We start from the raw sequence: 26,592 nt of genomic DNA, 5'->3' as shown, positions 1-26,592 counted from the left end.
CTCCTGGGGCGGGCCGTCTGACGCTGGCTGGCAACCTGTGTATTTGTGAAGCACACCAGCCATGTGTGCGAGCCTGTTAATTAAAACAAAAACAGAACTGTTTCTGTGGGGCTTCAGAAGTGCAGAACCTTCGGGCCGAAGAAGGGAAGGAAAACAGCAGCAATCAGGCTACTGCTGGGTCTCCAGGCCGCCTGAGAATGAGGCAGCTGTACTGTGAAAGGCCAGGAAACAGCACCCGAATTAAAGGAGAGAGGCAGGTGGGGAAAAAACCCAAACCAACAACAACAAAAAAAGCTAGCAGGCTCGGAATTGGAAGTATTTAGAATGCCTTTATCATTTCCCCGAGGGATTGCTTGATATCAAAGTGCCTGGATAGTGCCAGCTTCTCAGTCTAAGCTGATTCCCAAGTCGGCTTCTGGGACGAGAGGGAAGAACAGCTTCGGTGTCTTCGGAGGCTCTCCCTGGGGTGAGGCCTGCAGTCTGCTCCCGCCAGAGCTGCTGAGTCACAGCCACCTCGGGGAGTCACCTCCCCTCTGGCTCAGGGGACCTAGAAGGGAGCAGGAAGCTCACAGCCGAGGAATGCTCCGTAGGCAAGGCCCTTGCTATTATCTGGACTTTTCCAGCCACCGGGACCCAAGGGACTTAGATATTAACAATTCAGATAAGGTTCATCAGGATGATACAGAACACTAATCAGTTTAAACACACGCACACACACCTCACCGAATTCTTCCCAAGAAAAGCAGACCTTCTAGTTCTCTTTGGAATCCGGACTTCACCTCTGAAGGGAAGTAAAAGCATGGATCAGATAGCAGCTCTTTAGAAGGGATGCTCATTCTGTACCTTCAGTCAGTTATCCAGAGCAGGATGTGAACAGGCTGAAGGCAGTGTGTGGTGGTTGGTGTGGAGAGAGGCAGGAAGCAGTAACAACAGGGGAAAAAAAGAAAAATTTAAGGGACAGTTAAGGCATTCATGACACCTTTTAAAAAAAAATACTATGAAAAAGAGGCCTCCATAAAAAGATGTATGCAGACTTTAATAGCTGATGATAGCTCAATGGATGTTTCTTTCTTTTCAGATTTAACCCATCTTGGAATTAATAATTATTCAAAGTGTGTATACGTTTTTGTGGATTCCCTGTAGACCATCTCTTTCTCTTGGAGAGACCCATCCAATGTGTCCCTCTACACCTTGTTTCCACACCACTAAAGCTTAATTTTTTTTTTTTTTTTGGCTTACCGATATATATAGGCACTGTAAACTAAATAAACATTCACTTGGTATTAAAAAAAATTTATTTTGTGATCTGTACATGTGATAAAGTGGGGCTTCCTTGTAGACTTTTAAAGGCAAAACAAAACAAAAAATCCAAAGTAAAAATGTATAAATACAATATATATTTTTCTTACAAAAATGGGAGATTTACAAAATATACATACCGCACTTGTCTCTATCTTACAAATTTCACATGCAAGAGATACAGCACAGAACATGCCAAAGAACTGCATGGTGGGAATTTTAAAAATCTGACAAATGAGACAGTTTTGGAGGTTTAAGAAACCCACGGTCAATAACTTTAATATAAAAAGCAGCTCCAACTCGGCTGAACATTATAGAAAGTAACTTGTATTCCTGACGGTACCCCCTATGATTTAAAAACTGTTTAAAACAGCATTTTAAAACTGTTTTTGAGAAATGGGACAGTGTTGCAAGACCGGAGGGTGGTGTCAAAGGTGGAGTAAAGGTTAGCTCCCATGATCCTCTGCTCAGCTTTAGACCATTAGGCAAAAGGAACAGAGTTCCATTATAGAAAAGGAAAAAAAAAGTCCATGATTTAAGATTAATACATTTAAGTCAGCCAGCACATTTCAAAGGACTCCAGAATGACTTTGAAGTTTACCTTCTTTTAATGACTTTCTTTAAGAAGGGGGCCCAGGATTCGAACTGTCCTCTTCATTTACCATCATCTCTGTAGGTCACCTCCCCACCCAGCCAGACAAAGACAGGATCAGCATACACAAGATGTGTTCTAAATGGATTTATGGGCCTATGAAAACAGGACAAACATTTTTCTTTACTTTTCAAGTCCAACTTGCCTGCACTATGGAGGCTGAAGACATTATGCTCTTCCTTTTACCCAGGAGGGTTCCAGTTGGGGGGAAAAGACTAGAAAGAAGACCCAAAGGCAGGTTTATAGGAAGAAAAAAAATGAAGGAGGGATTTCCCTTCCCATTTTCACAGAGCCCGTGTCATTGGATCGTGTGTTCTGAATAAAATGGATGTAAAACAATCAACAAACCCCTTGCATTTCCTTTAGCCAAGTCAGGATCTCTGACCCAGTGGGGGTATGGAACCACACTGCCTTTCACCTTTCCTTAAAAAGGAATGTTTATCTCCACCAAGTTAACCTCCGGAGAGAGCCTCAGGTTTGCACGACCTCGCCTGTGAGATTGGCTGTCTTCACAGTTATGCCTTTCCAGAGAGACACTTTTGTCCCCTCCTTTGTCTCTTACAACAAAGGAGGGAAATGCACTCCTGTTCTGAAAAGCAACAAGTCAACACTTCTCTGCATGGCATTAAACAAAATAAAACACCCTTCTCTCTTCCTCCTGCATTCCATAGGAAAAAAAAAAAAAAAGCAAAAAGACCTCCTACTCCTTTGCACCATCTCCAAAGGCTATCTTCATTTCTTTTGCATCCTCACATTAGGATTCGAGGAATCACATTAGGACTTCCAAATGCTTATTTCATAAAACTTTAAAGGAGTGAGAGGGGGAAAAAAGCAACAGGCGGGAGGGGGCAGAGAGGAGAGGCTGCCGACTGTAAGGCCTGACCCTGTTAATTAACCCATCTGGGCTCCAGTTCGGCCCGGTGAAAAGAGATTATGGTTTGACCACCGCTTGACAAGGGCACCGCAGGGAGTCCACCCTTTTCCAACAAAGCGGCCGCGGCAGACCGAGCTGTACCTTCCACCAGGGCCTCCGGGAGGGAGGAGGAGGCCAGGCCGCTGGTCTTGCAGCCGGGGGATCGCTCCCAGCCCCAGGACAGCCGGAGCTGGGAGGAACTGAGCATTTGTCTGCTGGTCTCCTCTTCTGCATAGGCCCAGGGCGTCCGTACCGCACACGTGAGAAACCCCATCGTTATCAGAATCATCATCACCATCATCATCCTGCAAGTCTTTGCCAGAAGTCCTTCCATCCAAACCGTCTTCCCACTCGGGCCTCCTTCCCACACCTCGTCCCACATCCACATCCACCTTTTCCCCTTCCAGGTCACTTCTCCTTGGAGGGGGAGGGGGAGGGGGAGGGGGCTAGAGGAACAAGCCCCCCCCCCCCCCCAGTTCCTTCCCTCTATTAAGGAGTGTGGGGGGAGGGAGGGAAGGGAGGAGAGGGGCTCATACCGCAGTCTCCCCCTTGCTGCTGTGGCTGAGTCTGTGGTAGAAGCGGCGCCACGACTGCAGGGTTTTGCCCGACCAGATCCAGAAGCCGGTGGTGATGCCCACGATCATGGTCATCAGGTACTTGATCATGAAGACGGTGAAGTCGGGGCTCATGGGCGGGAAGTGGCCCGGCGGGCAGGGCACGGCGTAGCTCTTGCAGGTCTGCAGGAGCCAGGTGCGCTCCCAGTGCTCGCGGAAGGCCTGCTCGTAGAAGTAGCAGGCCAGCACGATGGTGGCGGGCACGGTGTAGAGCACGGAGAACACGCCGATGCGCACCATGAGCTTCTCCAGCTTCTCCGTCTTGGTGCCGTCGTGCTTCATGATGGTGCGGATGCGGAAGAGCGACACGAAGCCCGCCAGCAGGAAGGACGTGCCGATGAAGAGGTAGACGAAGAGCGGCGCCAGCACGAAGCCGCGCAGCGCGTCCACGCTGGACAGGCCCACGTAGCACACGCCGCTGAGCAGGTCGCCGTCCACCTGGCCCATGGCCAGGATGGTGATGGTCTTCACGGCCGGCACGGCCCAGGCCGCCAGGTGGAAGTACTGCGAGTTGGCCTCGATGGCCTCGTGGCCCCACTTCATGCCGGCCGCCAGGAACCAGGTGAGCGACAGGATGACCCACCAGATGGAGCTGGCCATGCCGAAGAAGTAGAGCACCATGAAGAGGATGGTGCAGCCCTCCTTCTTGGTGCCCTGCGCCACCGTGCGGTAGCCGTCCTCGGAGAAGCGCTCCACGCACACGGCGCGGTCCTCCAGCAGGAAGCCGGCCACGTGCGCCACGGCCACCATGAAGTAGCAGCCGGACAGGAAGATGATGGGCCGCTCCGGGTAGCTGAAGCGTCGCATGTCCACCAGGTAGGTGAGCACCGTGAAGAGCGTGGAGGCGCAGCACAGCACGGACCACACGCCCACCCAGAGGCGCGCGAAGCGCCGCTCCTCCTCCTTGAAGTACATGAGGCCGTTGGCGCGGCCCGGCTCGCACGGGGCGCCGCAGTCGCGCTCGCCCAGGAAGCGGTAGCCCAGGTACGGGGGCACCTTGAGCTGCCGCGGGCACGAGAAGGGGAAGGAGGCCCTGCCCCGGCTGTCGCCAGCCCCGGGGGCCGGCGCGGTGAAGGGCAGGTCGGGCAGGTAGGCGGGCGCGGTGGGGTAGGCGGTGGCGCCGCCGCCGCCCGGGCCCCCCGAGCCGTCGGACGTGTTCTGGCCCACGCAGATCTCGCCCGCGCCGTGCACCGGGAAGTTCTCGCAGCGCAGCCGCTCCGGCCACTGGAAGCCGAACTTGTTCATGAGCGCCTCGCAGCCCTGGCGCGCGCGCTCGCACAGGGAGCGGCAGGGCGGGATGGCCTTGTCCAGCACGGTGCACACGGGCGCGTACATGGAGCACAGGAAGAAGCGCAGCTCCGGCGAGCACTGCACCTTCACCAGCGGGTAGAACTGGTGCACCTCGAGGCCCGCGTCCTCCTGGTTGGTGTGGCCCAGCAGGTTGGGCAGGATGGTCTGGTTGTACGCGATGTCCGTGCACAGCGGGATGGAGATGAGCTGGCAGAAGCCGTGGTCCGGCACCGAGATGCCCTTCTCGCCGTGGTACGGCTGCGCCCCGGCGCCCGCGGACAGCGCGCCCAGCAGCGCGAGCACCAGGGCGCCGAAGCCCACGGGGGAGCGCGGGGTGGCCGCGCCGGCGCCCCGCATCGCCGGCCGTGGGGGCAGCGGCGCTCTCAGCCGGAGGATCGCGACGAGGCCGCCGCCGAGGGAGGCTCGGATCCGGGGAGGCGCCGCCGCGCCCGGCGCATGAGAGTCCTCCCGGCGCCGGGGCCCGGCCGTGGGCGGCGCGGAGCCGGGGGCGCCGCGGCCACCTCCGCCTGGCAGTCCCGCCGCCGCCGCCGCCGCCGCCGGGGGACCAAACTCTTCGGCTTCTCCTCCTGCCGCGACGTAACGGTGCGGCTCCCTCTGCGGCGAGGAGCAACAAGCGTCTCCGGTTACTCTCCTGGAAAGTTTGCCCAAGTCTCTGGAATCCCGGCGCACCGCGGCGCGCGCCCCCCGCCCCAAGCCCGGCCCCCGGCGGCGAGGACCCGGCGCCGCCGCCCGCGAGCCAAGGCCGCCGCGGCGGCGGGGCTGCTCCGCCTCCTCGCCTCCGGGCTCCGCTCGCCGCCTCCTCCTCCTCCTCCTCCTTCGCCTTCTTTTCAACTCCCCGCTCTTTCTTCAGCCCCAAGTTTCAGCCAGATCGGCCGATTCTCGCTCTGACTCCAATCGGCGCCTTGGAACCCAGGGCTCAGGGAGTTCTCTTCCGAAATCCAGCTACACGGAGTCCGAAGCTGCGAGGTCCCGGTGCCCGCGCGGCCTGGGCCCGGCCTCTCCCCAGCCCTGAGCAGCCCCGGCCCGTGATCCCGGCGCCCCGCGCCCGCCGCCGCCGCCCGCAGGGAGCGCAGAGTAACGCCGGAGCCGCGCCGCTCGCCAGAAGAAGCGCCGGGCTCGCCGGGTCCCGGGTCGCCCCGCCCCCTCCCCTCCCCCCATTCACAAACCACTTCGGGGGCGGGCCCTCGAGGCCCGGGGCTGCCCAATGGGAGCCTTTGTTTCCTGCGCGGCCGCCCTCGGATTGGGCGGAAGTCGGAAGGGGGCTGGCGAGGGAACCCGAGAGGCGGCGCCGGCACAGCTCTGGGCGGATTCCTGCGGGGAGGGGTGGGGGGTGGGGGAGCTGGGAGAGAAAAGTTAAAAACTTTTACCCCCGAATTCGCTCGGGTGTTGGGGGGTTACACGCACCAGAAAGGGCGTTTGCTGGAAAGATGTGTTCCTCTTCTCTGGGTGCACGAACACATCCCTGAATGGCGCATCGGGAGAGACTTTTGCGGGGAGGAACGGAGAAGAACGCAGCGCCTGAGCAGAAAGAGAGTCCGGGTAGCCGTTCTGGGTCTGAAAATGCTGGGTTTCTCCGGACTTTTAGGCAGTCGGGTCCTGCAAGTAGGGTTTGGTTAAGGGGTACAAGGGGGTGCACCTCGCAGATCGCTTTTCTCTTCCCAAACCCCAACACACCACGTGAGGCCACATCCCCTCTCCCCCCCTAACTCCGGGTTGTAAAAAAAGGAGGAGGAGCCGCATCGGGGAGAAAAGGGAGCCGAGAGGAGGAAGGGCAGACCCCTCCTCTGAGAGCGGCGGACCCGGCCCCAGACCACCCCGCCCGCGCGGCCCGGAGCGCAGGGACCTGGCGTCGCTTTGGTGAGGTTGTAAGAAAGCTAAGCATCGGGGGTGCATGGTTATGCAAGTACCCCGAGACCGAGTGCTTAGGAACACGCTGACCGTTTCAATGGCCCTGTTTTCCCTAGGACTTCGGGAGTGTGGCCATTTGGGACCCCATCTCCGTGGCCAGAAGCAATCCTCGGATCCTCTGTTTGGAATCTGGGAAGAAAAGTTTTAATGAGTGTTAGAAAAACGGGGCTTTTGCTAAGGAAAGCGTTTTCAAAAGCACAAAGAGAGGTCCTGTTAGTTCTCGGGTAGCATTTTTTCTTTTCTTTTCTTTTTTCTTTTTTTTCTTCCTGATGGGCAAACGTCCTTTTGTTCTGTCAAATCTTCTCCCCGCTGCAGGCTCTGGGCGCCAGCGCGCGCTCTCGGTCACTCCCGGCAAGGCCAGAAGTTACCGCGGGCGGGGGTCCCGGCGCCTCCCCAGGAAGATCAGGGATCCCCACGCAGGAGAGTGACATGTTGGGAAAGGAAAGACCTGCCTCTCTGGGTCACACACACACGCATGCACACGCACACGCAGTCACAGAGCAATCCTGTACTTAAAAAACGTGACTCCTGTCGAGCCCTTCCTCCTGGCGCTGGCCCCGAGGGCTTTCTGATCCGGCTTTGTGATTGCAGAAGTTGTTGCCTCTGCTGCCCCCGGGGAGCCTCTTCTCCAGCAAGGAGAAAACGGATCCTGAAACCTAAGACAATTCATTGGGTTCGTTCCCTTTCACGGGAGACTTTGGCTTCCTCGGTGTTTCTTTGATTTTCTTTATTTTCACACAGGTCTTTGTGACTTCTCACTCCGGTTCATGGGTCTGGAGGGCTGAGTCACCTGGGCCCACGTAAGGCATCGGACGCTCCCATTTTCCCCATTGGACTCTCAAAAGGAATCCTCATCATTTTCTTCCAAAGCATCCGTCTCCCCCTCACATCCACGACGGTATTTTTAATTTACTTGGGGGTTTCTGCTTCACGAATTAATGACATTTGCTTCTAAAATGTTTCATTCCTTCCTTGTATTTTTTTAAGGGCTCCTCTTTTTTTCTTCCTAAATTGTTATTCTTATTACCTAACCTTGGGGAGCATTGATGCTGTGTTGAAAGATGTTGCTTAAAGACAGTGCTGCCGCTTTGCTTTGTCATTTAAAGTGTGTGGTGGTGAGGGTGGTGATGGGAGGAGTGGGGGTTTGAAAATCCTTTTTTCTCTTCCAGAGCTTCAGGATACCCTCCTTTTCTAAATCAAATTTTCTTGCTTATTCATCAGGCCCCTGATCTAAGTCATTTTTGCTTATTGAGGGAGAAATTGCAAGCACTGTCATCACATAAAATGAAAACCGACAGGATAAAACACTGCGTCTCAAATACAACTGAAACCAGTTTAGTTGATGAGCTTCTATTCAGTAGACCCAGACAGTTCCCTGGTGTTAGGTAATAGGGCTAATTATTTAGAAAGAAAAATACAAAAGATGAATCAAATATTTTAAAACGAATCCACTCATAAGATGCGGAAAGCCCATCCCAGGTGGGAAAGATCACAGAGGGGCGTCTGCTTGCTGTGTCCCAGGCAGACAAGTACAAAAAACAGAAGCAAAACCCAATCCAGTAGAGAGTGCTTTGTTTTTAAGATGATTTTAAAAAACCCACTCCAAAATTATTCTGGAAATATCAGAATTTGCTCTTTGTGAGAGGGTGGGCTCAGCTTCCAAGCCTCCTCTGATACAGAATGCTAGGACTGCCAGGAGGTAAGTTAGATCAGGAAAATGAACTCTCAATTTAAGGGGCTAAAGCGTCTGTGATAGCCTCTCGGAGAAACGTAGAAACATTGGTTCACATTCCATTTGAATGTTCTTTTCCAAACAACACCTTCCACACCCAATTCCCTGAAGCCTCTAGCCGGTATATTCTTTGGTGAGCTGAGGGTGGAAAGTTTTGTAACTGTCTGCTGCAAAACTTCCAATGGCCCCTGCCCTTTAAAACAACAAAGGCTTTTATTTCTTCACGTCACAGCCATATGGTCCCAGGGAAAAGTGATGCTACTACACATTGGCCCCAGTTATTTAAGTGCTACTTATTTTGGCCGAGTCCCAGGTTCATCTAGTAGTTGAATTGCATTCTGATGTCAGGCCAGATTTGAAAATGGCCACCTTGGTGGTGCCACAATCCTGTGGTTGTAGCGAGACTCCAGCTGCAAGAATTACTCATGCAAGACCAGAAAGGGCAGCTTGTAGCATGGTGTCTACTGCCCTTCCTGGCCTCTCTTTTACCGGATAATTTGTGACTTCACAGCATAGAGGACTTTTGAGTTTCCCGTTGCCAGGTTGCCATCGACTTAGTTCCTTTCAATATAGCTTGAGGTGGGGGACCAATCTAATAGAAGATCATGGAACGGTCTTATCATTAAAGTAGACCTTCAAGTGTTATGAACATTAGAGATGGAGTAAGAGGAGGCCATGCTAACGTCCTGTTGGGAGTGCGAGGCCCCACCCAGTGGAGGTGATTTAGATCATGAAAATGTTTAACTATTGTCTTCGTTGCTTGCAGGTTGCATTAGTTATCTGTTGCCATATAACAAATCACCTCAAAACGTAACAACTTAAAACAACAAACGATATTGCACAGTTTCTGTGGGTCAGAAATCTGGGTGTACTTAGTGGGTCTTGGGGTCTCCCACAAGACTACAACCAGAGAGTGGGTTGGGACTATAGTTACGTCAAGGTTTGATTTGAGGAGGATCTGCTTCCAAGCTCACTCATGTAGCTACTGGCAGGCCTCAGAGTATCCATTTCCAACTCATCACATGGCCTTTGGCAGGCCTCAGGTTCTTGCTAGCTGTTGGCCAAAGACATCAGTTTCTTGTGATGTGGACATCTCTTAAGGCCACTTAAAACATGGTACCTTGTGCCCTGGCCAGTGTGGCTCACTTGGTCAAGCATTGTTCCTGGCACTGAAAGGTCGCCAGTTCAATTCCTGGTTGGTGGTTGGGGCACATGCCCAGGTTTTGGGCTCAATCCCCAGGTCAGAGTGTGTTTGGGAGGCAGCCAATTTCTCTCTCTCTCTCTCCCTCTCTCTTTCTCTTCCTGTATCTCTCTCTTTCACTCTAAAATCAATAAAAACATATTTTAAAAACATGGCTATTCTGGATTAGTTTCCTCAAGAAAATAAATTACATAAACAAAAAATTTAAAAAATGGCACCTTGTTCCCCCAGAGCAAGTGCTGAGAGAGAAACAGAGAGTGAGAGCGAGAGCGAGAGCGAGAGCGAGAGGGAGAGCGAGAGTGAGAGAGAGAGAATAAGAGGCAGAGCTCTCTCTCTCTCAAAAAAAAAAAAAATATAGCAATGGAAGACGTAGTCATTCTGTAAGCTAATTTTGGAAGTGACATCCTATCACTTTTGCCATGTTTTATTCATTAGAAGCAAGTAACTAGGTTTATCCACCCTCAAGGGTCAGCAGGGGCTACACGTAGGCATAAATCCATGGAAGAGTAAGGATCACTGGGAGCCAATTTAGAGACTGTTTTACCACAAGTATTATTCATTCACTCCCAAAGTGTTATGGAAATGAAGCCAGAGAGAGAAACAGCTCTTGGGTCTCTGCCCCCTGGGAGTCCAGAGAAAGGTTCACAAATGAAACCATATGTTGATTGGTTATGACACCACTTGCCTCTGTTAGAATCAGAACAGAACTCTAACTCTGGCCAGCTGTTTTTTCCAATGCATGCCACTGGACGAGAGGGAGAAAGAACGCAGAGGAAGTTGATTAATTGAAGACCACACACAACCCTGGGGGAAAGCCTCCAAGTGCAGAGGGTGGGATGATCTGGGTTGTGAAATCTATACTCAAAGGACCGAACATTAGAATATCACATGTAGGAAGAGAGCTTGGGTATTTGGGTTGTGAGGTAAAAGTGCTGTTGGTAATTGCTACCCATGCCTAGACCGCAGGGTATGGATGTGTAGGAAGGGAGTCAGAGGTAGTACACCAGTTTAGTTCTGCTTTTCAGCATTGATTTTCTGTCCAGAGGTAGTAGAGACCAGTTTAGTTCTGCTTTTCAGCATTGATTTTCTGTCCTGTCTCAGACAAGTCACTAAACCTCCCAGAGTGTTGTGAGAAAAAAATGAAATCATATTTACAAGATTTTTGGGTGGTCTATGGGCAAAAACATCAAGAGGGCAGCATCCTGGCTTATTTTATCTTTATGGGTGCAAATCATAGCAATAAAAGTTAGGTGCATATTTTGTTTTTTTGCTGAAGTTGTTATTTTTTACAGTGGCATGTTGGTAAATGTTTAATGACCAACTTTATCGGAAGAAAGCCCTGATTTGTATGCACTTGCCAATTTCCATGGTGTAAATACTGCTACTAGCACTGATAACCAAACAACTGAACTTGGAGTTTGGGACATCAGCAGCTCTCACAAGTCTCTAAGAGCAGGCTCTAGCAGACCACTGGATTTACTGAATTTACTCTCCTCAAATTATTTCGAGCATCAAAAATGTTAATGCTCAGATTACTTTGAATTCTATTAAATATTTTAATAGAATAACTATAATATATAAGGTACCAGGTATTTTAGATGTCTCTAATTCTATAACAATCCTTCGAGGTTCCAGGTGTAAGCTCTATTTTATAGTAGTAAAGATTGGAATAAAACCCAGATCCAGATAACATTTTTCTCTTTACATTGCACTGCTATTTGATGTCCTCATGGTTAACATCACTCATTTTTGTCCTTTTCTGTCTGTGTCTTATCAAAAGCCATTCCAAAAGTCAGAGAAGCCTCAGAATTTCTAGGTTTGGGATATTAAGCCCAGATTGGTTATAGTCCCCCTGAATATTATACCTATCCAGGATTCAAACTCACTTGGTAATGTCCATTTATTTTTTCTAGTTTTCCAGGAAACAATTTAATTCTCATTGCTGACACTGTACCAGTGGAGATCTAGATTAGGATATAGGGGTACTCCGTTCTTGTCCAGCAGGAAAGCTGGGAAACTTGGCAGTGTATCAGACCTTCCCATCAGAGAATGTTGGCAGGCCAAGTCAGTCAGCAGAGAGCTGGCAGCAGAAGCCATTGGAGCAAGACAATAGTAATGAAAACCCCCGAGGAAACTTCTGGAAGAGTGAAGTGGGAGCTGGAGCAGTTGATTCCAAATCTGGATGGTCATCAGAATCACCTGTGGAATTAAAAGAACATTCTTTAAGAAGCTAGGTTCCATCTCAGACATGTTGGGTCAGAATCTCTGGCGCTGGAGTTGGGGATTTAATGGTTAAAACTCACTGGGTGATTCTTTTGAATCAGTCAGGATTGAGAACTGATGACCCAGACTCCTGTTCCAAAGCACTGCATGGTCTCACTGATGCCTTGTAGAATATCTTTAGTCTTGCATAAAGCCCTTATTCTACTTGGTTACATTTTGAACTGAGGATGCAATAAGAACTCAGATGGAGAATGAGGTGTGTGTGTGTGTGTGTGTGTGTGTGTGTGTGTGTGAGAGAGAGAGAGAGAGAGAGAGAGAGAGAGAGAGAGAGAGGGAGAAAGGGAGAGAGAGAGAGAATAACAGGCAGCAGTTGGATAAATGTCTGGTTGCATGGTGTGAGGTTTAGTCTGAGACCTTATTTATGAATCTCAACAAGTTCACAGTGGCTATTCTTTACTGTAACATCGGTCACTTGCAGTTTATTCACAGCAGTTCCTCAGCCTGACATTGCCATCCTTGTACCTTATAGCTCATGACCCCTCACCTCAGATGACTGAGCCAGGAGTAGGCAAGTATCTATCTATCTAGGCTTGAGTTTGTCTGGCATGAAACCTCTGTCCAGCAGGTGTGCCCTCTGGATACTGAGTGGCTCCCCAATCGTATCCTTTCATTTGGAGAGGGGAGGGTCTGAGTGTAAAATACACTGGCAGATGCTGAGAGATGTTTGGTGAGAAGGGCCCAGCAGAAACCAGGAAGTAGTAGAAGCTCTGAGGAAGCAAGAGGCACGAGGCAGCGAGGTGAATAGAGAGAACAGTGAAATGGTGGTAGTAGGAGCAGTAGATGGACAGACAGGATAGCAGAGTCCTCTCATAATTGAACTCATCTGAAGAAAGAAGGGAGGGGTGGGGAGAGGAAGGAAGAGGGGAGGAACACCTGTCTCAAAAGGAGAAGACAAGAAAGACCAGGTCTGTAGAGCTATTTCTTAGCTCCTTCCATGGCCCTACTGTGGCCATAAATGAAGCCACTGACTGCCTGCCAGTTCCTGGCAGCTGGAGAGAACCTCACTCACCACAGTATCAGAGCCTGGAAAAGGGTGAAAACGCACATCTCCTCCGATGTTCTCCTGGTGGATGGGCCCACAGTTTGGACAGCAGACCTCCAAGAATCAGTGCCAGCCCAGGAGAGGCATCCATTCAGGGTTGACTAACAAGGCTCAGCCTTGCAACCACCTTCCTCTTGCTCATGTTTTAGGAAGAACTGGAAAAGATACCTCCTAGGATTGCAGTTGATACTGAGTGATTGCAAACGTGTCGCAGGGTAGGAATTATCGATAAAGACCCAGGAGATCTCTTTCTCCGGAGTCGTTAGAAGAAATAAATGCTCTAAAGCAGGGGTCCTCAAACTTTTTAAAGTGGGGGCCAGATCATGGTCCCTCAGAAAGCTGGAGGGCCGGACTATATGAACTACTAATTCCTACTGTAACACCTTGGCTGCGCTCACTGCCCAAAAAACCTGGCGGGCCGGATCAGACTCCTCTGCGGGCCGCATGTGGCCCGCGGGGCCGTAGTTTGAAGACCCCTGCTCTAAAGCATATCAGGTCCCTAACATGGTGTGAGGCTGCCAGTTGGACCCCAATATCTGTTCTTCTCTTCTTCAATAGTAACAGAATCCCTAGTCTTTAGCGAGACATACGGCCACTTGAAATAAAGGCTCCATATAAAAGCCCCCCTGTGTCCATCTACTAAGTTCTGGCCAGTGGAATGTCGGCAGCAGTGTTCTGAGCAACACAAAGGCAGTAGGCGTTCTGCCCTTCCCTCCTCCTGATGGCTGGAACTCCTGAGGCTCTTGTAGACCATGAGATAATCGTGGGAAAGAAGAGAAAGATAGAAGGATCCCTAACACTGTAGTGTACCCGACCAGCTTGGGATTTCTTAACCAGGAGATCAAAATAAACATTATTTTAAAATAAGCCAACATTATTTTAGTTTTTTTTTGTGTGTGCCTCTCAGCCACATCTAGTCCTAACTTATCTCATAGTGCCTGGTGCATAGTAAACACTCATCAAATGTCAGTTTTCTTCACCATCTTCCTTTGAAGGTTCCACAGCTTTTGTGACATTACTTGTATTTTTAAAAATATATTTTATTGATTTCTTACAGAGAGGAAGGGAGAGGGATAAAGAGCTAGAAACATTGATCAGCTGCCTGTTGCACACCTCCCACTGGGGATGTGCCCACAACCAAGCTACATGCCCTTGACCGGAATTGAACCTGGAACCTTTCAGTCTGCAGGCTGACGCTCTATCCACTGAGCCAAACCAGATAGGGCTTCTCCCTTGTATTTTAGTGCTTACCTTACCCCCAATCTGACTAAAGGTATTTGAGAGTAGAATCTGTGCATGTTGTTCTTCTTTGCCTTTCACAAAGTAGACATTCGATTTGTTCAATCACATTGTGCAATTCATCAGTCAGATGAAGTCCAGCGAAAAGAAGAAACCATAAATTAAATTGCAGAAATGCAGGATGGTGCAAGACTGAGCATGGAACACAAGACCTGGGAATCAGAGCTAAACGGCCAACCAGGCCCTGTCACTGTTCCTTTAAGTTGCATGTAAATTTGGGGTGCACAGAATGAATGAAGTGGCACGAAGGAACCAGCAGGAAGAGTAACCCAAAATAGCCGAAACCGGTTTGGCTCAATGGATAGAGCGTCGGCTTGGGGACTGAAGGGTCCCGGGTTCGATTCCGGTCAAGGGCATGTACCTTGGTTGCGGGCATATCCCCAGTGGGGGGTGTGCAAGAGGCAGCTGATCGAAGACTTTCTCTCATCGATGTTTCTGGCTCTCTATCTCTCTCCCTTCCTATCTGTACAAAATCAATAAAATATATTAAAAAAAAAAGAAAAAAAAAAAAGAGTAACCCAAATAAGTAAAACAGGTGATGCTCAAAGAGAGTATGGGTGTGGGTGGTGGTAGAAGGATTTCATTTTTTTGAAAAATTAACTTTTAAAAACTACTTCCTAGCCCCCAACCCCTGGAGATCTGCCCACCATCTCCCCACATGCATTCATGTGCAGCCAGGATCCAAAATGGGAAGACACAAGTGAAAATATTTGGTTGCTTCACTTGGAAAATTGTATGAAGTCATTTAACTGTCCTCCTGGGTACATGAACGTTTATTTAGAGATGGATGTGGGGCATCACTCTCTCCCCAGGATCAAACAGAGGGAAGGCTCCAGTTTCAGCAGGAGAAATGAGGAGAATCCTGGCCCCCCCCCCCACCCCCGCCCCGCCCCGTCACTAACCCCTGGGCCTCGCATAAGTCAGTTCACCTCCCGTTTCTTCGCCTGTGAAGCCAGGAAGCGGGGCCCTGGGAGCCCATGGCTGTGTTTGGGGGGTTCCTCATCTGGGCCAGGACCATCCACACTCCATTCCCGTGTGCCAGGAAGTTACCCACGAAGCCACATAAGGCTCTTCCCAGTTCCTGACAGCCAGTCAGGCAAGGCTCACCACCTGTGCCCAGAAGGCTGGGCACGCAGAACCCCGAGTGTGCCCTTATGGGGGCCACTTGCCCATCGCCTTTCTTCCCTTCCACATTTCCACTCGGCCCCCTTTCCCTCTCCCGGCCTCCTCCTTGTGACTGTAAAATAGCACTTTAAACCCTAGAGCCAGGCTCTTCAATTAAGGTGCAGACAAAGTGGTTTGACTCCACTTGATTAAAAACCCTGAATGGGAGAGAACACAAACCTCAAAACATTTGCCTTTCAAAGCCGGTGGTGGTGTGGGGGGAGGGGGGAAGGGGGAGTAGGGGGAAGGTGGGGGAAAAGAGAAACTGTTCTGGGCTCTCAAATCTGCCAGATGTCAGTTTAAAGGGGCCTCCAGAATTCCTGAGCCTTTGTTTACCAAATCCTCCCGTCCTGTGGTCACAGCCTCCCAGGAACGGGGGCCTGTGGCTACCTGGCTGAAAAGGCCACGGAGAGGCCATCCCTGGGTGGGAAGGGGCGCTGGGGGGTGGGGGTGGGGGTGGGGTGGGCGAGCAGTACTTGAATTTTATTTTTTCCTCTTAATTATCTAGGGCTGCCCTAGGAGAAATCTGTCCTCCTTGCATTGGGGAATTAACTCTTAATCCCCGCAAATGAGGGCAATCAACCCATTTGCTAAATAAACACAGATCATTGCCGACCGGTCGCCCTCCTTTGTGATTTAATTTGGGACCGGCCTCACCTGAGGGAGGAGCGGAGGCGGGGCTGGGCCGGCTACCTGGCGGAGTCCCCGGGGGAGGCGGCGGATGGAAGTGGCCGTTAGGAGAGGTTGGAGGGAGCTGGGCTGAGACTAGAGAGGGCTTAGAGATTTCCTTTTCATCGGTAAACCGGAATTCTCCCCCCACCCCACACCCCCACCCACTCCTGGCTCAGGTCTAACCTTCTGAATGTATTTGGGGCCTTCCGCTGTTTGGTGTTAATTTTGGCTTTGAAAGTGTGAGCCGGTTAAAGCAACTTCTATGAGAATGCTGGCTATCAGAAGTCTCTGGGATGGGGACAGAGAAGCCCTTTATTTCTTAGCGAACTCATTAATATGTTGAGGAATCTCTCCTGCTTTCTCCCTCCTCAGGCACCAATCACTTAGTTTTTAAGCAGTCACAGGAGTTTATTCAAGTCCTGGGTGGTTACAGGGCAGTGGCACGGTGTGCTAAGCGCAAAGAGGTGCTCAATAAATGGAGGGCTGAATGAATAAGGCACGTCTTAAGTTGAAAAGGATGAACTGAAACCATGTGGACTTATTTATTTTTTAAAAAAGTATTTACAGATTACCCTGTGCCAGGCACTGCACGAGGAGCTGGGGATATAGGCGTGCCTGCCATCAAGGAACTTGCACTCGATGAAGAAATGAATTGGCTTTTCTGTGGTGATCTTGGGTTTGTCTCCAAATTATCATGGGGGTTCAGCACTGTGCTGGGAGCCAGCCCATCCTGTGACGTAAAGAAGAGGGCTGAGTTGGAGAATGATTTGGGGACTTATTTTTTTAGACGTCAGAGGTCAGCAATTCTTTTTACCTTGACTTTACAGGAGAGAGCTGAAATCCGGGATGATGGATTGAATGATCCAACGGTTCACAGAAAGAACTGGAACCGGAATCCACAGTTTTGGGTTCCTGGTCCTGTGCTTTGTCTAAGCATGGCACATAAATGGCCCGACTTTCTCTCCCTCCCTTTCCTTCCTTCCTTCCTTCCTTCCTTCCTTCCTTCCTTCCTTCCTTCCTTCCTTCCTTCCTTCCTTCCTTCCTATCTATCATCTATCTATCTATCTTTCTCTGCTTCCTGCTCACCTCAGGCTAGAAGTGGTTTGAGCCCACAGTGTGACTGGCTAAGCAGGGCTCCAGGTTGGCCTGTGCTTGGGGGCTGTTCTCCTAGGCCACAGCCTGAACTGGCCCTCACAGCTGTGCTTTGTCTGGAAGGACAGGGAAGGGGGTTGGGAGGCCAGCTGGACCCCAGAGGCAGGGGGAGGGACTTGGGCTGCTCCGCTGGCCATTTGAGCTGGGACAGGGCTGCTGGCCTCCAGCAGACTTGTGAAGAGCTGCTACCAAAATGGAGGAGTCTTGAAAACAGCCAGAAGGCGGTGGGAGGTGGGGGGGGGGGGGGGTTGGAGGAAGCATTTAAAGAAGAGATAAACAAAAGAGGCGACAGACTTCTCACTCTACCAAAAGGGGCTTTGGTTTTTCTGTGAAACTTCACTCCTCCTCTTCCCCTGGCCTGACGTTTATAAAGCTGGCTCCCGGCCCGCAGAGAGGACCTGTTATTTCCAGGCCATAGTTCTGACACCCAGATTAGTCTTGCTGTGGACTTAGCACTCAGGGTTGCTATATCCTGACCCCAATTCTAGTTGAACAGTTAAGAGAAAGCCAAAGATGGACTACAATGTCTGGGATTCGTCATGTCATTGCTATTTGTATTAGCAGCTAACATTTATTGAGTGCTTACTACCTTAACCCACACCCTTTGAGTCTTTAGCTTCATAACAGCCATTTGAAGTGGCTACTGTCTGTTTAACCCATTTTATAGATGGAAAAACCAAGCTAGTATAGAGAGATGCAAAATCACACAGATAGTGAGTAAAGAACAGAACTTTGAAACTATTGAATAGTTCTCCTTTTGAAGAAGAAAAAACAAAAGCCATGGTCCGGGCCGAATGGCTCAGTTGGTTGGAGGATGTCCCATACACCATGTACACCCGTCAGGGCACGTACCTAGGTTGTGGGTTCGATCCCCGCTCAGGACACATACTAGAGGCAACTGATGGATGTTTCTCTCTCACATTGATGTTTCTCTCTCTTTCTTCCTGTCTCTCTAAAATAAATAAAAACATATCCTCGGTGGAGGGTTAAAAAAAGAAGAAAAGGGAAGACGTTGAGTCTGCTCCTTTGACTATGAGGCACTAGTAAGTCTGACCTGGAGAAAACCCCAGCGAGCAGGCAGGGTGAGCCCATGTTGCCTGTGGAAGCCTCCATGTGGACACCTTCCCATCCACCTTCTCTGTCGCCAGCTGTCCCAGAGCACATCACAGACCAGCCTGCATGGGATGCTGGGTTACTGTGAACAGGAGGCTGGGCCTCTCCCACTAGCCATCTCCCATTTCTCACTCTGCTGGAAGAATGAACTATTTTGCATTGGTTTGTAGTATAAATGAAATGGGCAGGGCAAGAATAGTGGAATAGTTCGGGGCTTTCCATGAACTATTTTGAAAGCTCTTATTTTTGGCACAGCAGGAACTGCCCTTACTTTGGGGATGCAGCTTGAGAGTAATGGTTGAGAATATAGGCTCTGTGGATTTGAATCCTTGCTCAATCACTTGTTAGTTTTGTGGCTTTGGATAAGCTATTTTCCTTCTCTGGGCCTCAGTTTCCTCATCTGTAAAATGGTGATCCTAGGAGTACCTGCCTCATAGGACTGTGAAGATCAAATGAGGAAATGCAGTAACTTAGTCCCTGGGATATTGTAAATGCCCAATAAAGTATAATTATTATTGTTCTTTAATGGTTCACAGTGTTTCCCAAACTTTTGACATATGTGTACCCCTTCTATAATTTTTGTAACGCTGAGTACCCCTCGTACTCATGAGAACGTAGAATTAGGCGCAGCTAAGCACGGTGCAGTGCATATCCCCACCAAACTCCGGTGCAACGTGTACCCCCACCAAACTCTTCCCGTACCCCTGGGGTACGCGTACCACACTTTGGGAAACACTGGTTTAGAGAGACAAGTTAGTCTAGACAGAGGGGGGCTAAACTTTCTGGATTACCAGAAAGCTGCCAATGCCCTCTATGCTCAGTTAAGAATCAGAACACTCACAGAAATGGAGGGCCAGGGAATGCCATGTTCCCACCTATACATTTCCAGTGAATTAACAAGCCGGAGAGATGGCTCTCTGAAAGCTGCTACAGACCAGAGGAGCTACTGAAGAGAGAGCTTTCTTTTCTGAATCCAGATGCCCTACAACCCATAGGAAAGATATTTTGGGCATCCCATGTTTATTTCTCCCCATATCCTTTTTAGGTATAGGGCTTTCAGAACAGGAATGGTGCTAATAACAAATGAAATTTTAAAAAATGTTATTTTTCATTCTTGGGCCATACGCACATAGAGTTTATCAACGTGGAGAAGGTGTACTCCCAATGGAAAACAGGGAGACAAGGAAGGGGTACGTATCCCACTGTTGTTGTCCTGCCCATTTCCTTTGCAATAGAAACCAATTCCGGATGCCCTCCTGAGCACCATCATTCAGAGAGCCATGGGCACTGCCCCTTTTCACAGTGGAAGGGTCAGAAGTCGATATTTGCTACATGGCAAGTTCCCAAGGCAGCATCTGCACTTTGGCCATGCTGGAATTTCCCAAGAGACTTTGCAGCAGGTGAGGGCTCAATAAATGTTTGTTTATAAGTGAGTGGTTGTTTTCTACCTTTCTTAGCCCTGTGCAGTTCAGTTTGTTGGCTTAAAAGAATTTTTCTCATCACAATTTCTGAAAGCCTAAGCACTAACGTTCGTGTTTATGTATGTATGTATGTATGTATGTAAAATAACAATTAATTACAAAATGCTGTTCTTTGTTGTAGCTGGTGGCCTCTCTTTTATGACCAGTAAGAACTTAACACATCCACAAAAAGGTTTACAACACGATATCACTGTTAAAAACTAACAGTTATTTTGACAAACATTACACACAAGCAAAAAAAACCCCAAAAACAAAACAACAACAAACAGACACCCAAACTTCACAATTTCCAAGAAAATCTAATGTGTTTTCATCTGGATTTCTAAGAGGCGAAATCACGTGCCTAAGATCATGGAGCCAGTAAGTGTTAGGGCTGGGATTTGAACCTCAAGAGTCGGACTCAGGAACTAGAGGCGTTGCTGATCACACTGACAAGCCTCAGGTGTGTGTCCCGGGTCACTGGGCAGCTCTGGCTGGAGAGAGAGCGCACCTCCACCCGAAGTCCTGGGAGAGAGGGGTCTCTTTAAAGGTTCCCGGGCCACTTTCCAGGCAGATTTAATTGTTAGAAAGTCCTTCATGCTATCGAACTGAGATCTGCCTCTCCAAGGCTTCCATTGATCTTCATAGTCCAAGTTTAATCTCTCTTTCACACAAAGGCCCCTGGAGAAGTGTGTGCCACCCTCCCCCCACGCCTCTTCCTCCTGCAGACTGTCTGTGGGAACAAGGCAAAGAGACCCTCTCAAGATACCTGGCCCCCAACGCAGCCAAGGCTGAGGGGAGGTTGGGCGAGGCTTATGCAGGAGGCGGGAGGCTAAGTCAGGTTCTGTAAGTAGCTCTGAGGAGATATTTAGACTGGTGGGCCAGGAAGGCCATAGGGATGGCTCACTATCCCCGAATTACACCCTTCTCTGCAACACAGACATTGCCATGAGCTGTGACTGGTCCTGCACGTGCTGAGTGCGGTGGGATAGCAAGGACTCGACTCCTCCGATTTGTAGCTGAGTCTTGATTCCACCCTAGCTGAGGTTCAGTGGGAAAGGGAACCGGAAGCACAAACTCAGTGAGGATGAGACCAAAACGACTTCATCATAGGGAGGGGCCTGAGTGGGGATGCAAAGTAGATTCTGCAGCAGGAGTGGCTGTTCATGCCTCATGGGTCTGAAGGGACAGCAAACCCTTGCTAAGTGCCAGGAGATACCTGAACACCTCGGCAAGAGAGCCAGAGATCTCTGCTGATTAAAAAACACACACAAATGTATTCTTAGGGGTGGGGGGACAATGGGAGAATAAGGACACATATGTAATACTTTAATCAATAAAATAAATGTCCTCTCGCCCTGGCTGGTTTGGCTTAGTGGATAGAGCGTTGGTCTGTGGACTGAAAAGGTCCCAGATTCGACTCTGGTCAAGCGCACATGCCCGGTTTTCGGGTTTGATCCTCAGTGGTGGTGGTGGTGGTGGGGGGGGGGTGCAGGAGGCAGTGGATCAGTGATTCTCATTGTTGATGTTTCTATCTCCCTCTCGCTTCATCTCTGAAATCAATAAAAAATATATAAATTTTAAAAATGTCCTCTCCACTCATTACATTGCAGAAATAAACATTCATGAGTTTGTTTTGGGGGGAAAGGGGAGGGATACAGCGGGGAAGCAGCAGGGAAAGCCCAGACAAGAGGAGAGAGTGAGAAGCACATTCAGCACTCCATTTGAGGGGCCCTCCCACCCCCACCTGTGGCTAGACTATGACACCCGATGAACGGATGGCTTATCCTGGTGCAGCCACGTGGCCGAATATCTCAAAATGGTCAGCAGAGATGAGATAGCCACAGAGCTCGGTGGGATCCAAATCCTGACCAGACCAGCGGTCCTTTGTAGAGGCCGCCAAGAGGGCCAACAAGAATGCATGTGTTCACTCACCCACCAAGCTAGGGGTGCCAGGCCCCAGGCAGGGCCCTACCCGAGCCTGTCAAACTCACTTTGACATGCTTGCCTTACACATACAGACCAGCACAGTCCCAGCACCATGCCTTGTACCCTTTCTGGGTACCCACCAGGTGCCAGGCTCTGTGCTAGCCTGAACTGGTATGCAGGCTCTGATTGCCCCACCCTATTTTTAGAGTTTTTAGGGAGGAGTTGTGGAGAGGGAATACCTTCTGTGCTTTGGAAACAGTGATGGCTCTGGGCTCAGGAAGGCCGGACGTTGGCCCGCCACCTTGGCTGTCTTCTGAGAGATGTGAGGTCTGCAGGCACGGAGGGCGCCTCAAAGGAGGACCACAGGTCCCTAGGTTCCCCACCGCCCGCCAGCTTTTCCACTTGCCTCGCTCTCAGAGACAAATCCCCCTTTGTCTCCATTTGGATATTGTTCTCCCCGAAGAAGCAGTGGAAGTCTAGCAACGCCAGCTTCCCTTGGCCTCCGCGGTCAAGCCTTTGAGCAGACAGGCCCTCCTGTCCTCAGTCTCTCAGCATCTCCCCGGGATTAACATAACAGGACACCAGGCCCATCCAGATAGGGATCCTCCAGCCACAATGGCTTCCCTTTCTTCACCCAGCCCTGCCTGCTGGCCCTGGCCAGGCGCCCACTCCAGCGGGGAGACTTCCCAGGCGCGGGGCTGAGGGGTGCCCTCCGCAGGCAGTTCCCTCCCCGAGGGGCTGTGCAAGGCTCCAGGGACCAAGACGCCTTTCCCTTTAACAAGCTTCTCACACCACATTAAAGATAAAAGCAGAAGGGAAATATTTATATTCTGACAAAGCAGCTCTTCCCTTCAGGCTCTTGTTTTATTTATGAACTTGCTCTGTCCCTCTCTCTGTCTCTCTCTTTCAGGGGCCTAGGTCTTCCCTGGCCTTCACCCCTTCAGTTGTTAAGGTTGCGGGTGAGTGACAGCGACAGGGGGACTGGAGAATCCTTGTCAGGAGAGGAGAGTTATATGTGGGCGCCATGCCCAGGTGACACCAGCAGCTGCTCCTCTGCCCCGGGGGGTGGGGGTGGGGTGGGGTGGGGAGCTGCTCCCCATTACCACCCTTTTTACCTTTTCCCTAGCACTTGGGCGGCAGAAGGCGTCATGCCGACACCCTCACCGGTTACCTTATGTCATTTCCAATGCAGCCGGGTCAGTCCAGCAAATTGTTCAGGGCGCAGTGACCTGGAGGCGTGACACTGCCTATGCCTGGGACACCCTCCACCTTTGTTTACTACACATTTCCTTCTCTCACAGAGTTGATCCCTTAAGAATGCTGATTTCCTCCAGCTAATCTGCACAAAGCCAATAAAACACAGGTATGCTGTTTTGAATTTCCACCCACCCCTTTGCGATGATTATCATTACAGTTTCAGACCTCGTATTGTTCCAAAGTCCGTGCTAGTTTGTCAGGAGTTGGTCCTCTGAACATTACTCCCCCTAGGTCACACACACACACACACACACACACACACCCGCTCCAAGGAGTCTCCTAGATTAGTGGTTGGGAGAGGGGAATGGGAGAGAGGGGTGTGGGGGGCAGGAGGGGTTTTAGGTTCCGCTCAGTAGGCCTATGAAATATCTGGGAGTATTCATTCTGTTTTGCAAGTTGAATCTCTTTTATAGTTTGGTGCCGACTTTTTTTTTTTTTTTTAATGAACTTAATCATTAATTAAAAATTCAAAGTGCAAGCAGAGCAACAAGTGATCGACCTGCCCACTTGCAGAGAAGCACTAGAGGTGATGGTTAAGAGCACGGAGTCTGCAGCCTTGGGTTTGACTCTCAGCTCTCCCAGTTCCTGTCTGTCACCATAGGAATGTCCCCGTCCCTTCTCCTCACATGTAAAATGGGGGTGACCATAGTGTCTACTCCTTAGGAATCTTATGAGGAGTAAATATGTAGATGCATGGAAAGCACTTAATATAGTGCTTGACACATGGTAGTTCACAACAAAAAGTAGATTGTGAGGTCCTTAAGGGAAGGGATTGTATGTTATTCCTCATTGTACATCTACCGCATAGTGGACGAGCAAAACATGTGTGATGATGTATCAGTTAAATTGTATATATTTTTTTTAATTTAGATGCCTTTTTATTTTTTTTTTAGATGACATGTTTTTTCTTAAAAACAATGTCTCCTCTCCAAATCAATCAAGGCCAAATAAACGAGAGCTCAAGATAACATCAGCCCATTTGTCCCAGTCTTGGTGTGTGGATGGCGAGCAGCAGCCAGTTATGCTGACAGGCGATAGACCCAAACTGCCCGATGTGCTAACATTTTTCCATTTCCAAACCACCCTTAGAGAAAATCAATACGGGCCCACACCATCCTCCCATGGTCCAGCAGAGCAACCGTGCCGTCTGGATTCATGTTCTTACCACCAGAGAACTGGTAGTTTTTATTGAAATTAGCAAGGATGTGCTTGATTGGTTCTGCAGCCCCTCTCACAAATGGCTTCAACTCTATCTGATCTCTGTTCTTCACGTTTCCCTTTGATGGAGTTCGTGTCATCTTTGATGCACGTCTTCTAGGTTTCTTTTGTGAAGCTGGTTTCCTGCAGACGATGGTTCATGACAATAGCAACACCAGTGATGACTGTGCTTTCGGTACGTTCACCCTCCAAGCTTTCAGTGGAGGCATTCCCACCAAGTGATTCATCAGTGTTACCCTCTGTCTTGCTGACCATCTTCCCCTCTACCTCTAGGCTCAGCTGGTCTACTATCTCCCGGATCTTGTAGATATTTGGAGAACATCTCATCATGGCTGATGAGGTTCAGGTAGATGATCATGATAGCGGCTAACAGGAGACGGCAGTGCTGCCTTAGCAGGCGCATGGACTCAGTTAGGTTGTATTTTCATTGAAAATAGAAGAAACTGGGCTAAAACCAGGGGTCAACAGACTACAGCCTGTAGGTCAAATTCAGCCTGCTGAATGTTTTTGTACAGTCCATGAATAAGAGTGGTTTTTACATTATAAAAGTTTGAGAAAAAAAAAGAGTATTTGAGGAACTTAAAAATAATATATAATTCAAATTTCAATGTCTATAAATAAAGTTTTATTGGAACACAGCCACATTCATTCATTTATGAATTGTGTATGGCAGGTATAGGCAAACTTCTTCTTTCGAGGGCCAGACAGTAAATAATGTAGGCTTCAACTCTGCTGCTGAGCATGAAAGCAGCCACAGGCAATAACCGTGGGAGAGGAGACCTGTGGACAGGAAACAGAGTGAAAAAGTGCAAAGGCTCCTGGACAGGGAGCCAGGTGTCCTGGAGTCTAAGCTGGACTCTCACAACCAACGTTATGATTCTGATCAAGTCACTTTGTTTCTCTGGGTCAGACTGTCTGCAAAGCAAAAGAGTTGGTCTAGATTTTGAAGACTTCTTTTAGTTGGGAAGTTCTCTTTCTCTATTTTGTTACCCCAGTTAAATTACCTGGACTTTTCCTAAGGGGTGTGGCTGGCATTAGGACACTTCCATTGCAAGCAACAGAAACCAACTCTAGTTAATTTAAGCACATAAGATATTTACTGTACCGATATAAAGGCGGGTCATGGAACTAAAGGGAAAGCAGAATATACAGGCTCAGAGAGAACAGGAGCCAGGGCAGGCCCTGGGATTCAGGCAGCAGGAACTAAGAAATAATCTCCTCAGGATACCGCAGTTTCAGTAGAACTTGGATTGTTCTCAAGAACATTCAGTGTTGAACTTCTGATGTTCTGTTTCTAGCCTACCTTATTTGTGGAACCACCATGACTGTATCTAACAGGGAGGGGTCGTTCCCAATGCCAAATGAGGGGCTGTTACTAGAAACAGGTGGAATGGATACCAGGTAGATGACCATGATAGAGTGAAGGATGTAGTTGTCTCAGCACTAGACATTGCAGTATGAGGAGCCGATGAATGATCCAGAGAATTCAAAATGCTTCTTGAGTAAGTTGCTCATTCCGCCTCTCAGCAAGTACTTACTGAATTTGTGAATGGCATTTTGGAGAACACCAAAGAAATCTGTATTATAAAAAGCCAGTGGCCATAACGCCGTAACGCCATAACGTGGGAACAACCAAACGACTGGTCACCAGGATGTGCATTGATGAGTCTCGTGGCATGGTGGCTCTCAGTCTCACAGACTGGTGGGAAAGGTGGTTGGGTTTGTCTCAAGATCACCTGGGAACAGAATTATATTCCCCTTTAATTTGAGTCATTAAAATATATCTGGGCCTATGTAACTGCAGCTCATTACAGCAGATGTTAAGTAATTCCCTAATTATATGTATTACACTGTAGGCAGAGGATCCTGAGACAAGCGGCTTATCTCACATGTCAAGGGGCAGAGCTAAAAGCAGGACTTGACTTCCTGACTTGAATAACTGTTCTGGACCTGCTGCCTAGCAACCATGGCCCCCATTCAGGAGCAGCTACCAGGAGAGGAGCCTGGGGCCTGGCTCCCCACCTACACCATGAACTTCTCAAGGGCAAGAACTGGGTGTTGTTCCTCTGTGTTTCCCCCGGGGCTTCACGTGGCACTGGACACACAAGGCAGATAATATCCAGTTAGGAGTCTGCTCTCCAGCTCCTGTGCTCAAAGTTGAGCCTGTTTATCTTCGCTTTAGAAGCTAGCTATAGCTGAAGAGAATGGAAAACATCCTTGGCTTCTCTCAGGAAAGCCTGGTCTGAGGGCACAGGAAGAAGGACTTACTTCAGAGTGGAGGAACCTCAGAGACTTCTAACTGGAGGTCGAGCTGTAAGCCTGGTGGTATTTGCATTAGATGGCTTATCGGTCTCCGTGTGCGTGTGCATGATT

At 49.5% G+C, this 26,592-nt stretch overlaps 1 protein-coding gene and 1 pseudogene across 2 annotated transcripts; both read right to left on the bottom strand.

Moving 5' to 3' along the window:
* Window positions 1–1,281: 1,281 nt before the first annotated feature.
* FZD7 (frizzled class receptor 7) lies at window positions 1,282–5,267 on the bottom strand. Its single transcript, XM_084892641.1, has one exon. It carries the CDS (start codon window positions 5,123–5,125, stop codon window positions 3,395–3,397), a length of 1,731 nt encoding a protein of 576 aa, XP_084748767.1. The 5' UTR covers window positions 5,126–5,267; the 3' UTR covers window positions 1,282–3,394.
* Window positions 5,268–23,905: 18,638 nt separating this feature from the next.
* LOC311626799 (translationally-controlled tumor protein-like) lies at window positions 23,906–24,577 on the bottom strand (annotated as a pseudogene). The gene has a single exon. The product of its transcript is annotated as a translationally-controlled tumor protein-like (transcript).
* Window positions 24,578–26,592: the final 2,015 nt, after the last annotated feature.

The sequence above is a fragment of the Pipistrellus hanaki genome (genome assembly GCF_964339955.1).
Source record: "Pipistrellus hanaki genome assembly, chromosome: 8".
In the NCBI taxonomy this organism is placed as follows: domain Eukaryota; kingdom Metazoa; phylum Chordata; class Mammalia; order Chiroptera; family Vespertilionidae; genus Pipistrellus; species Pipistrellus hanaki.
The sequence above is the reverse complement of the archived record's forward strand: the minus strand, read 5'-3'. Positions and strand labels throughout refer to the sequence as shown.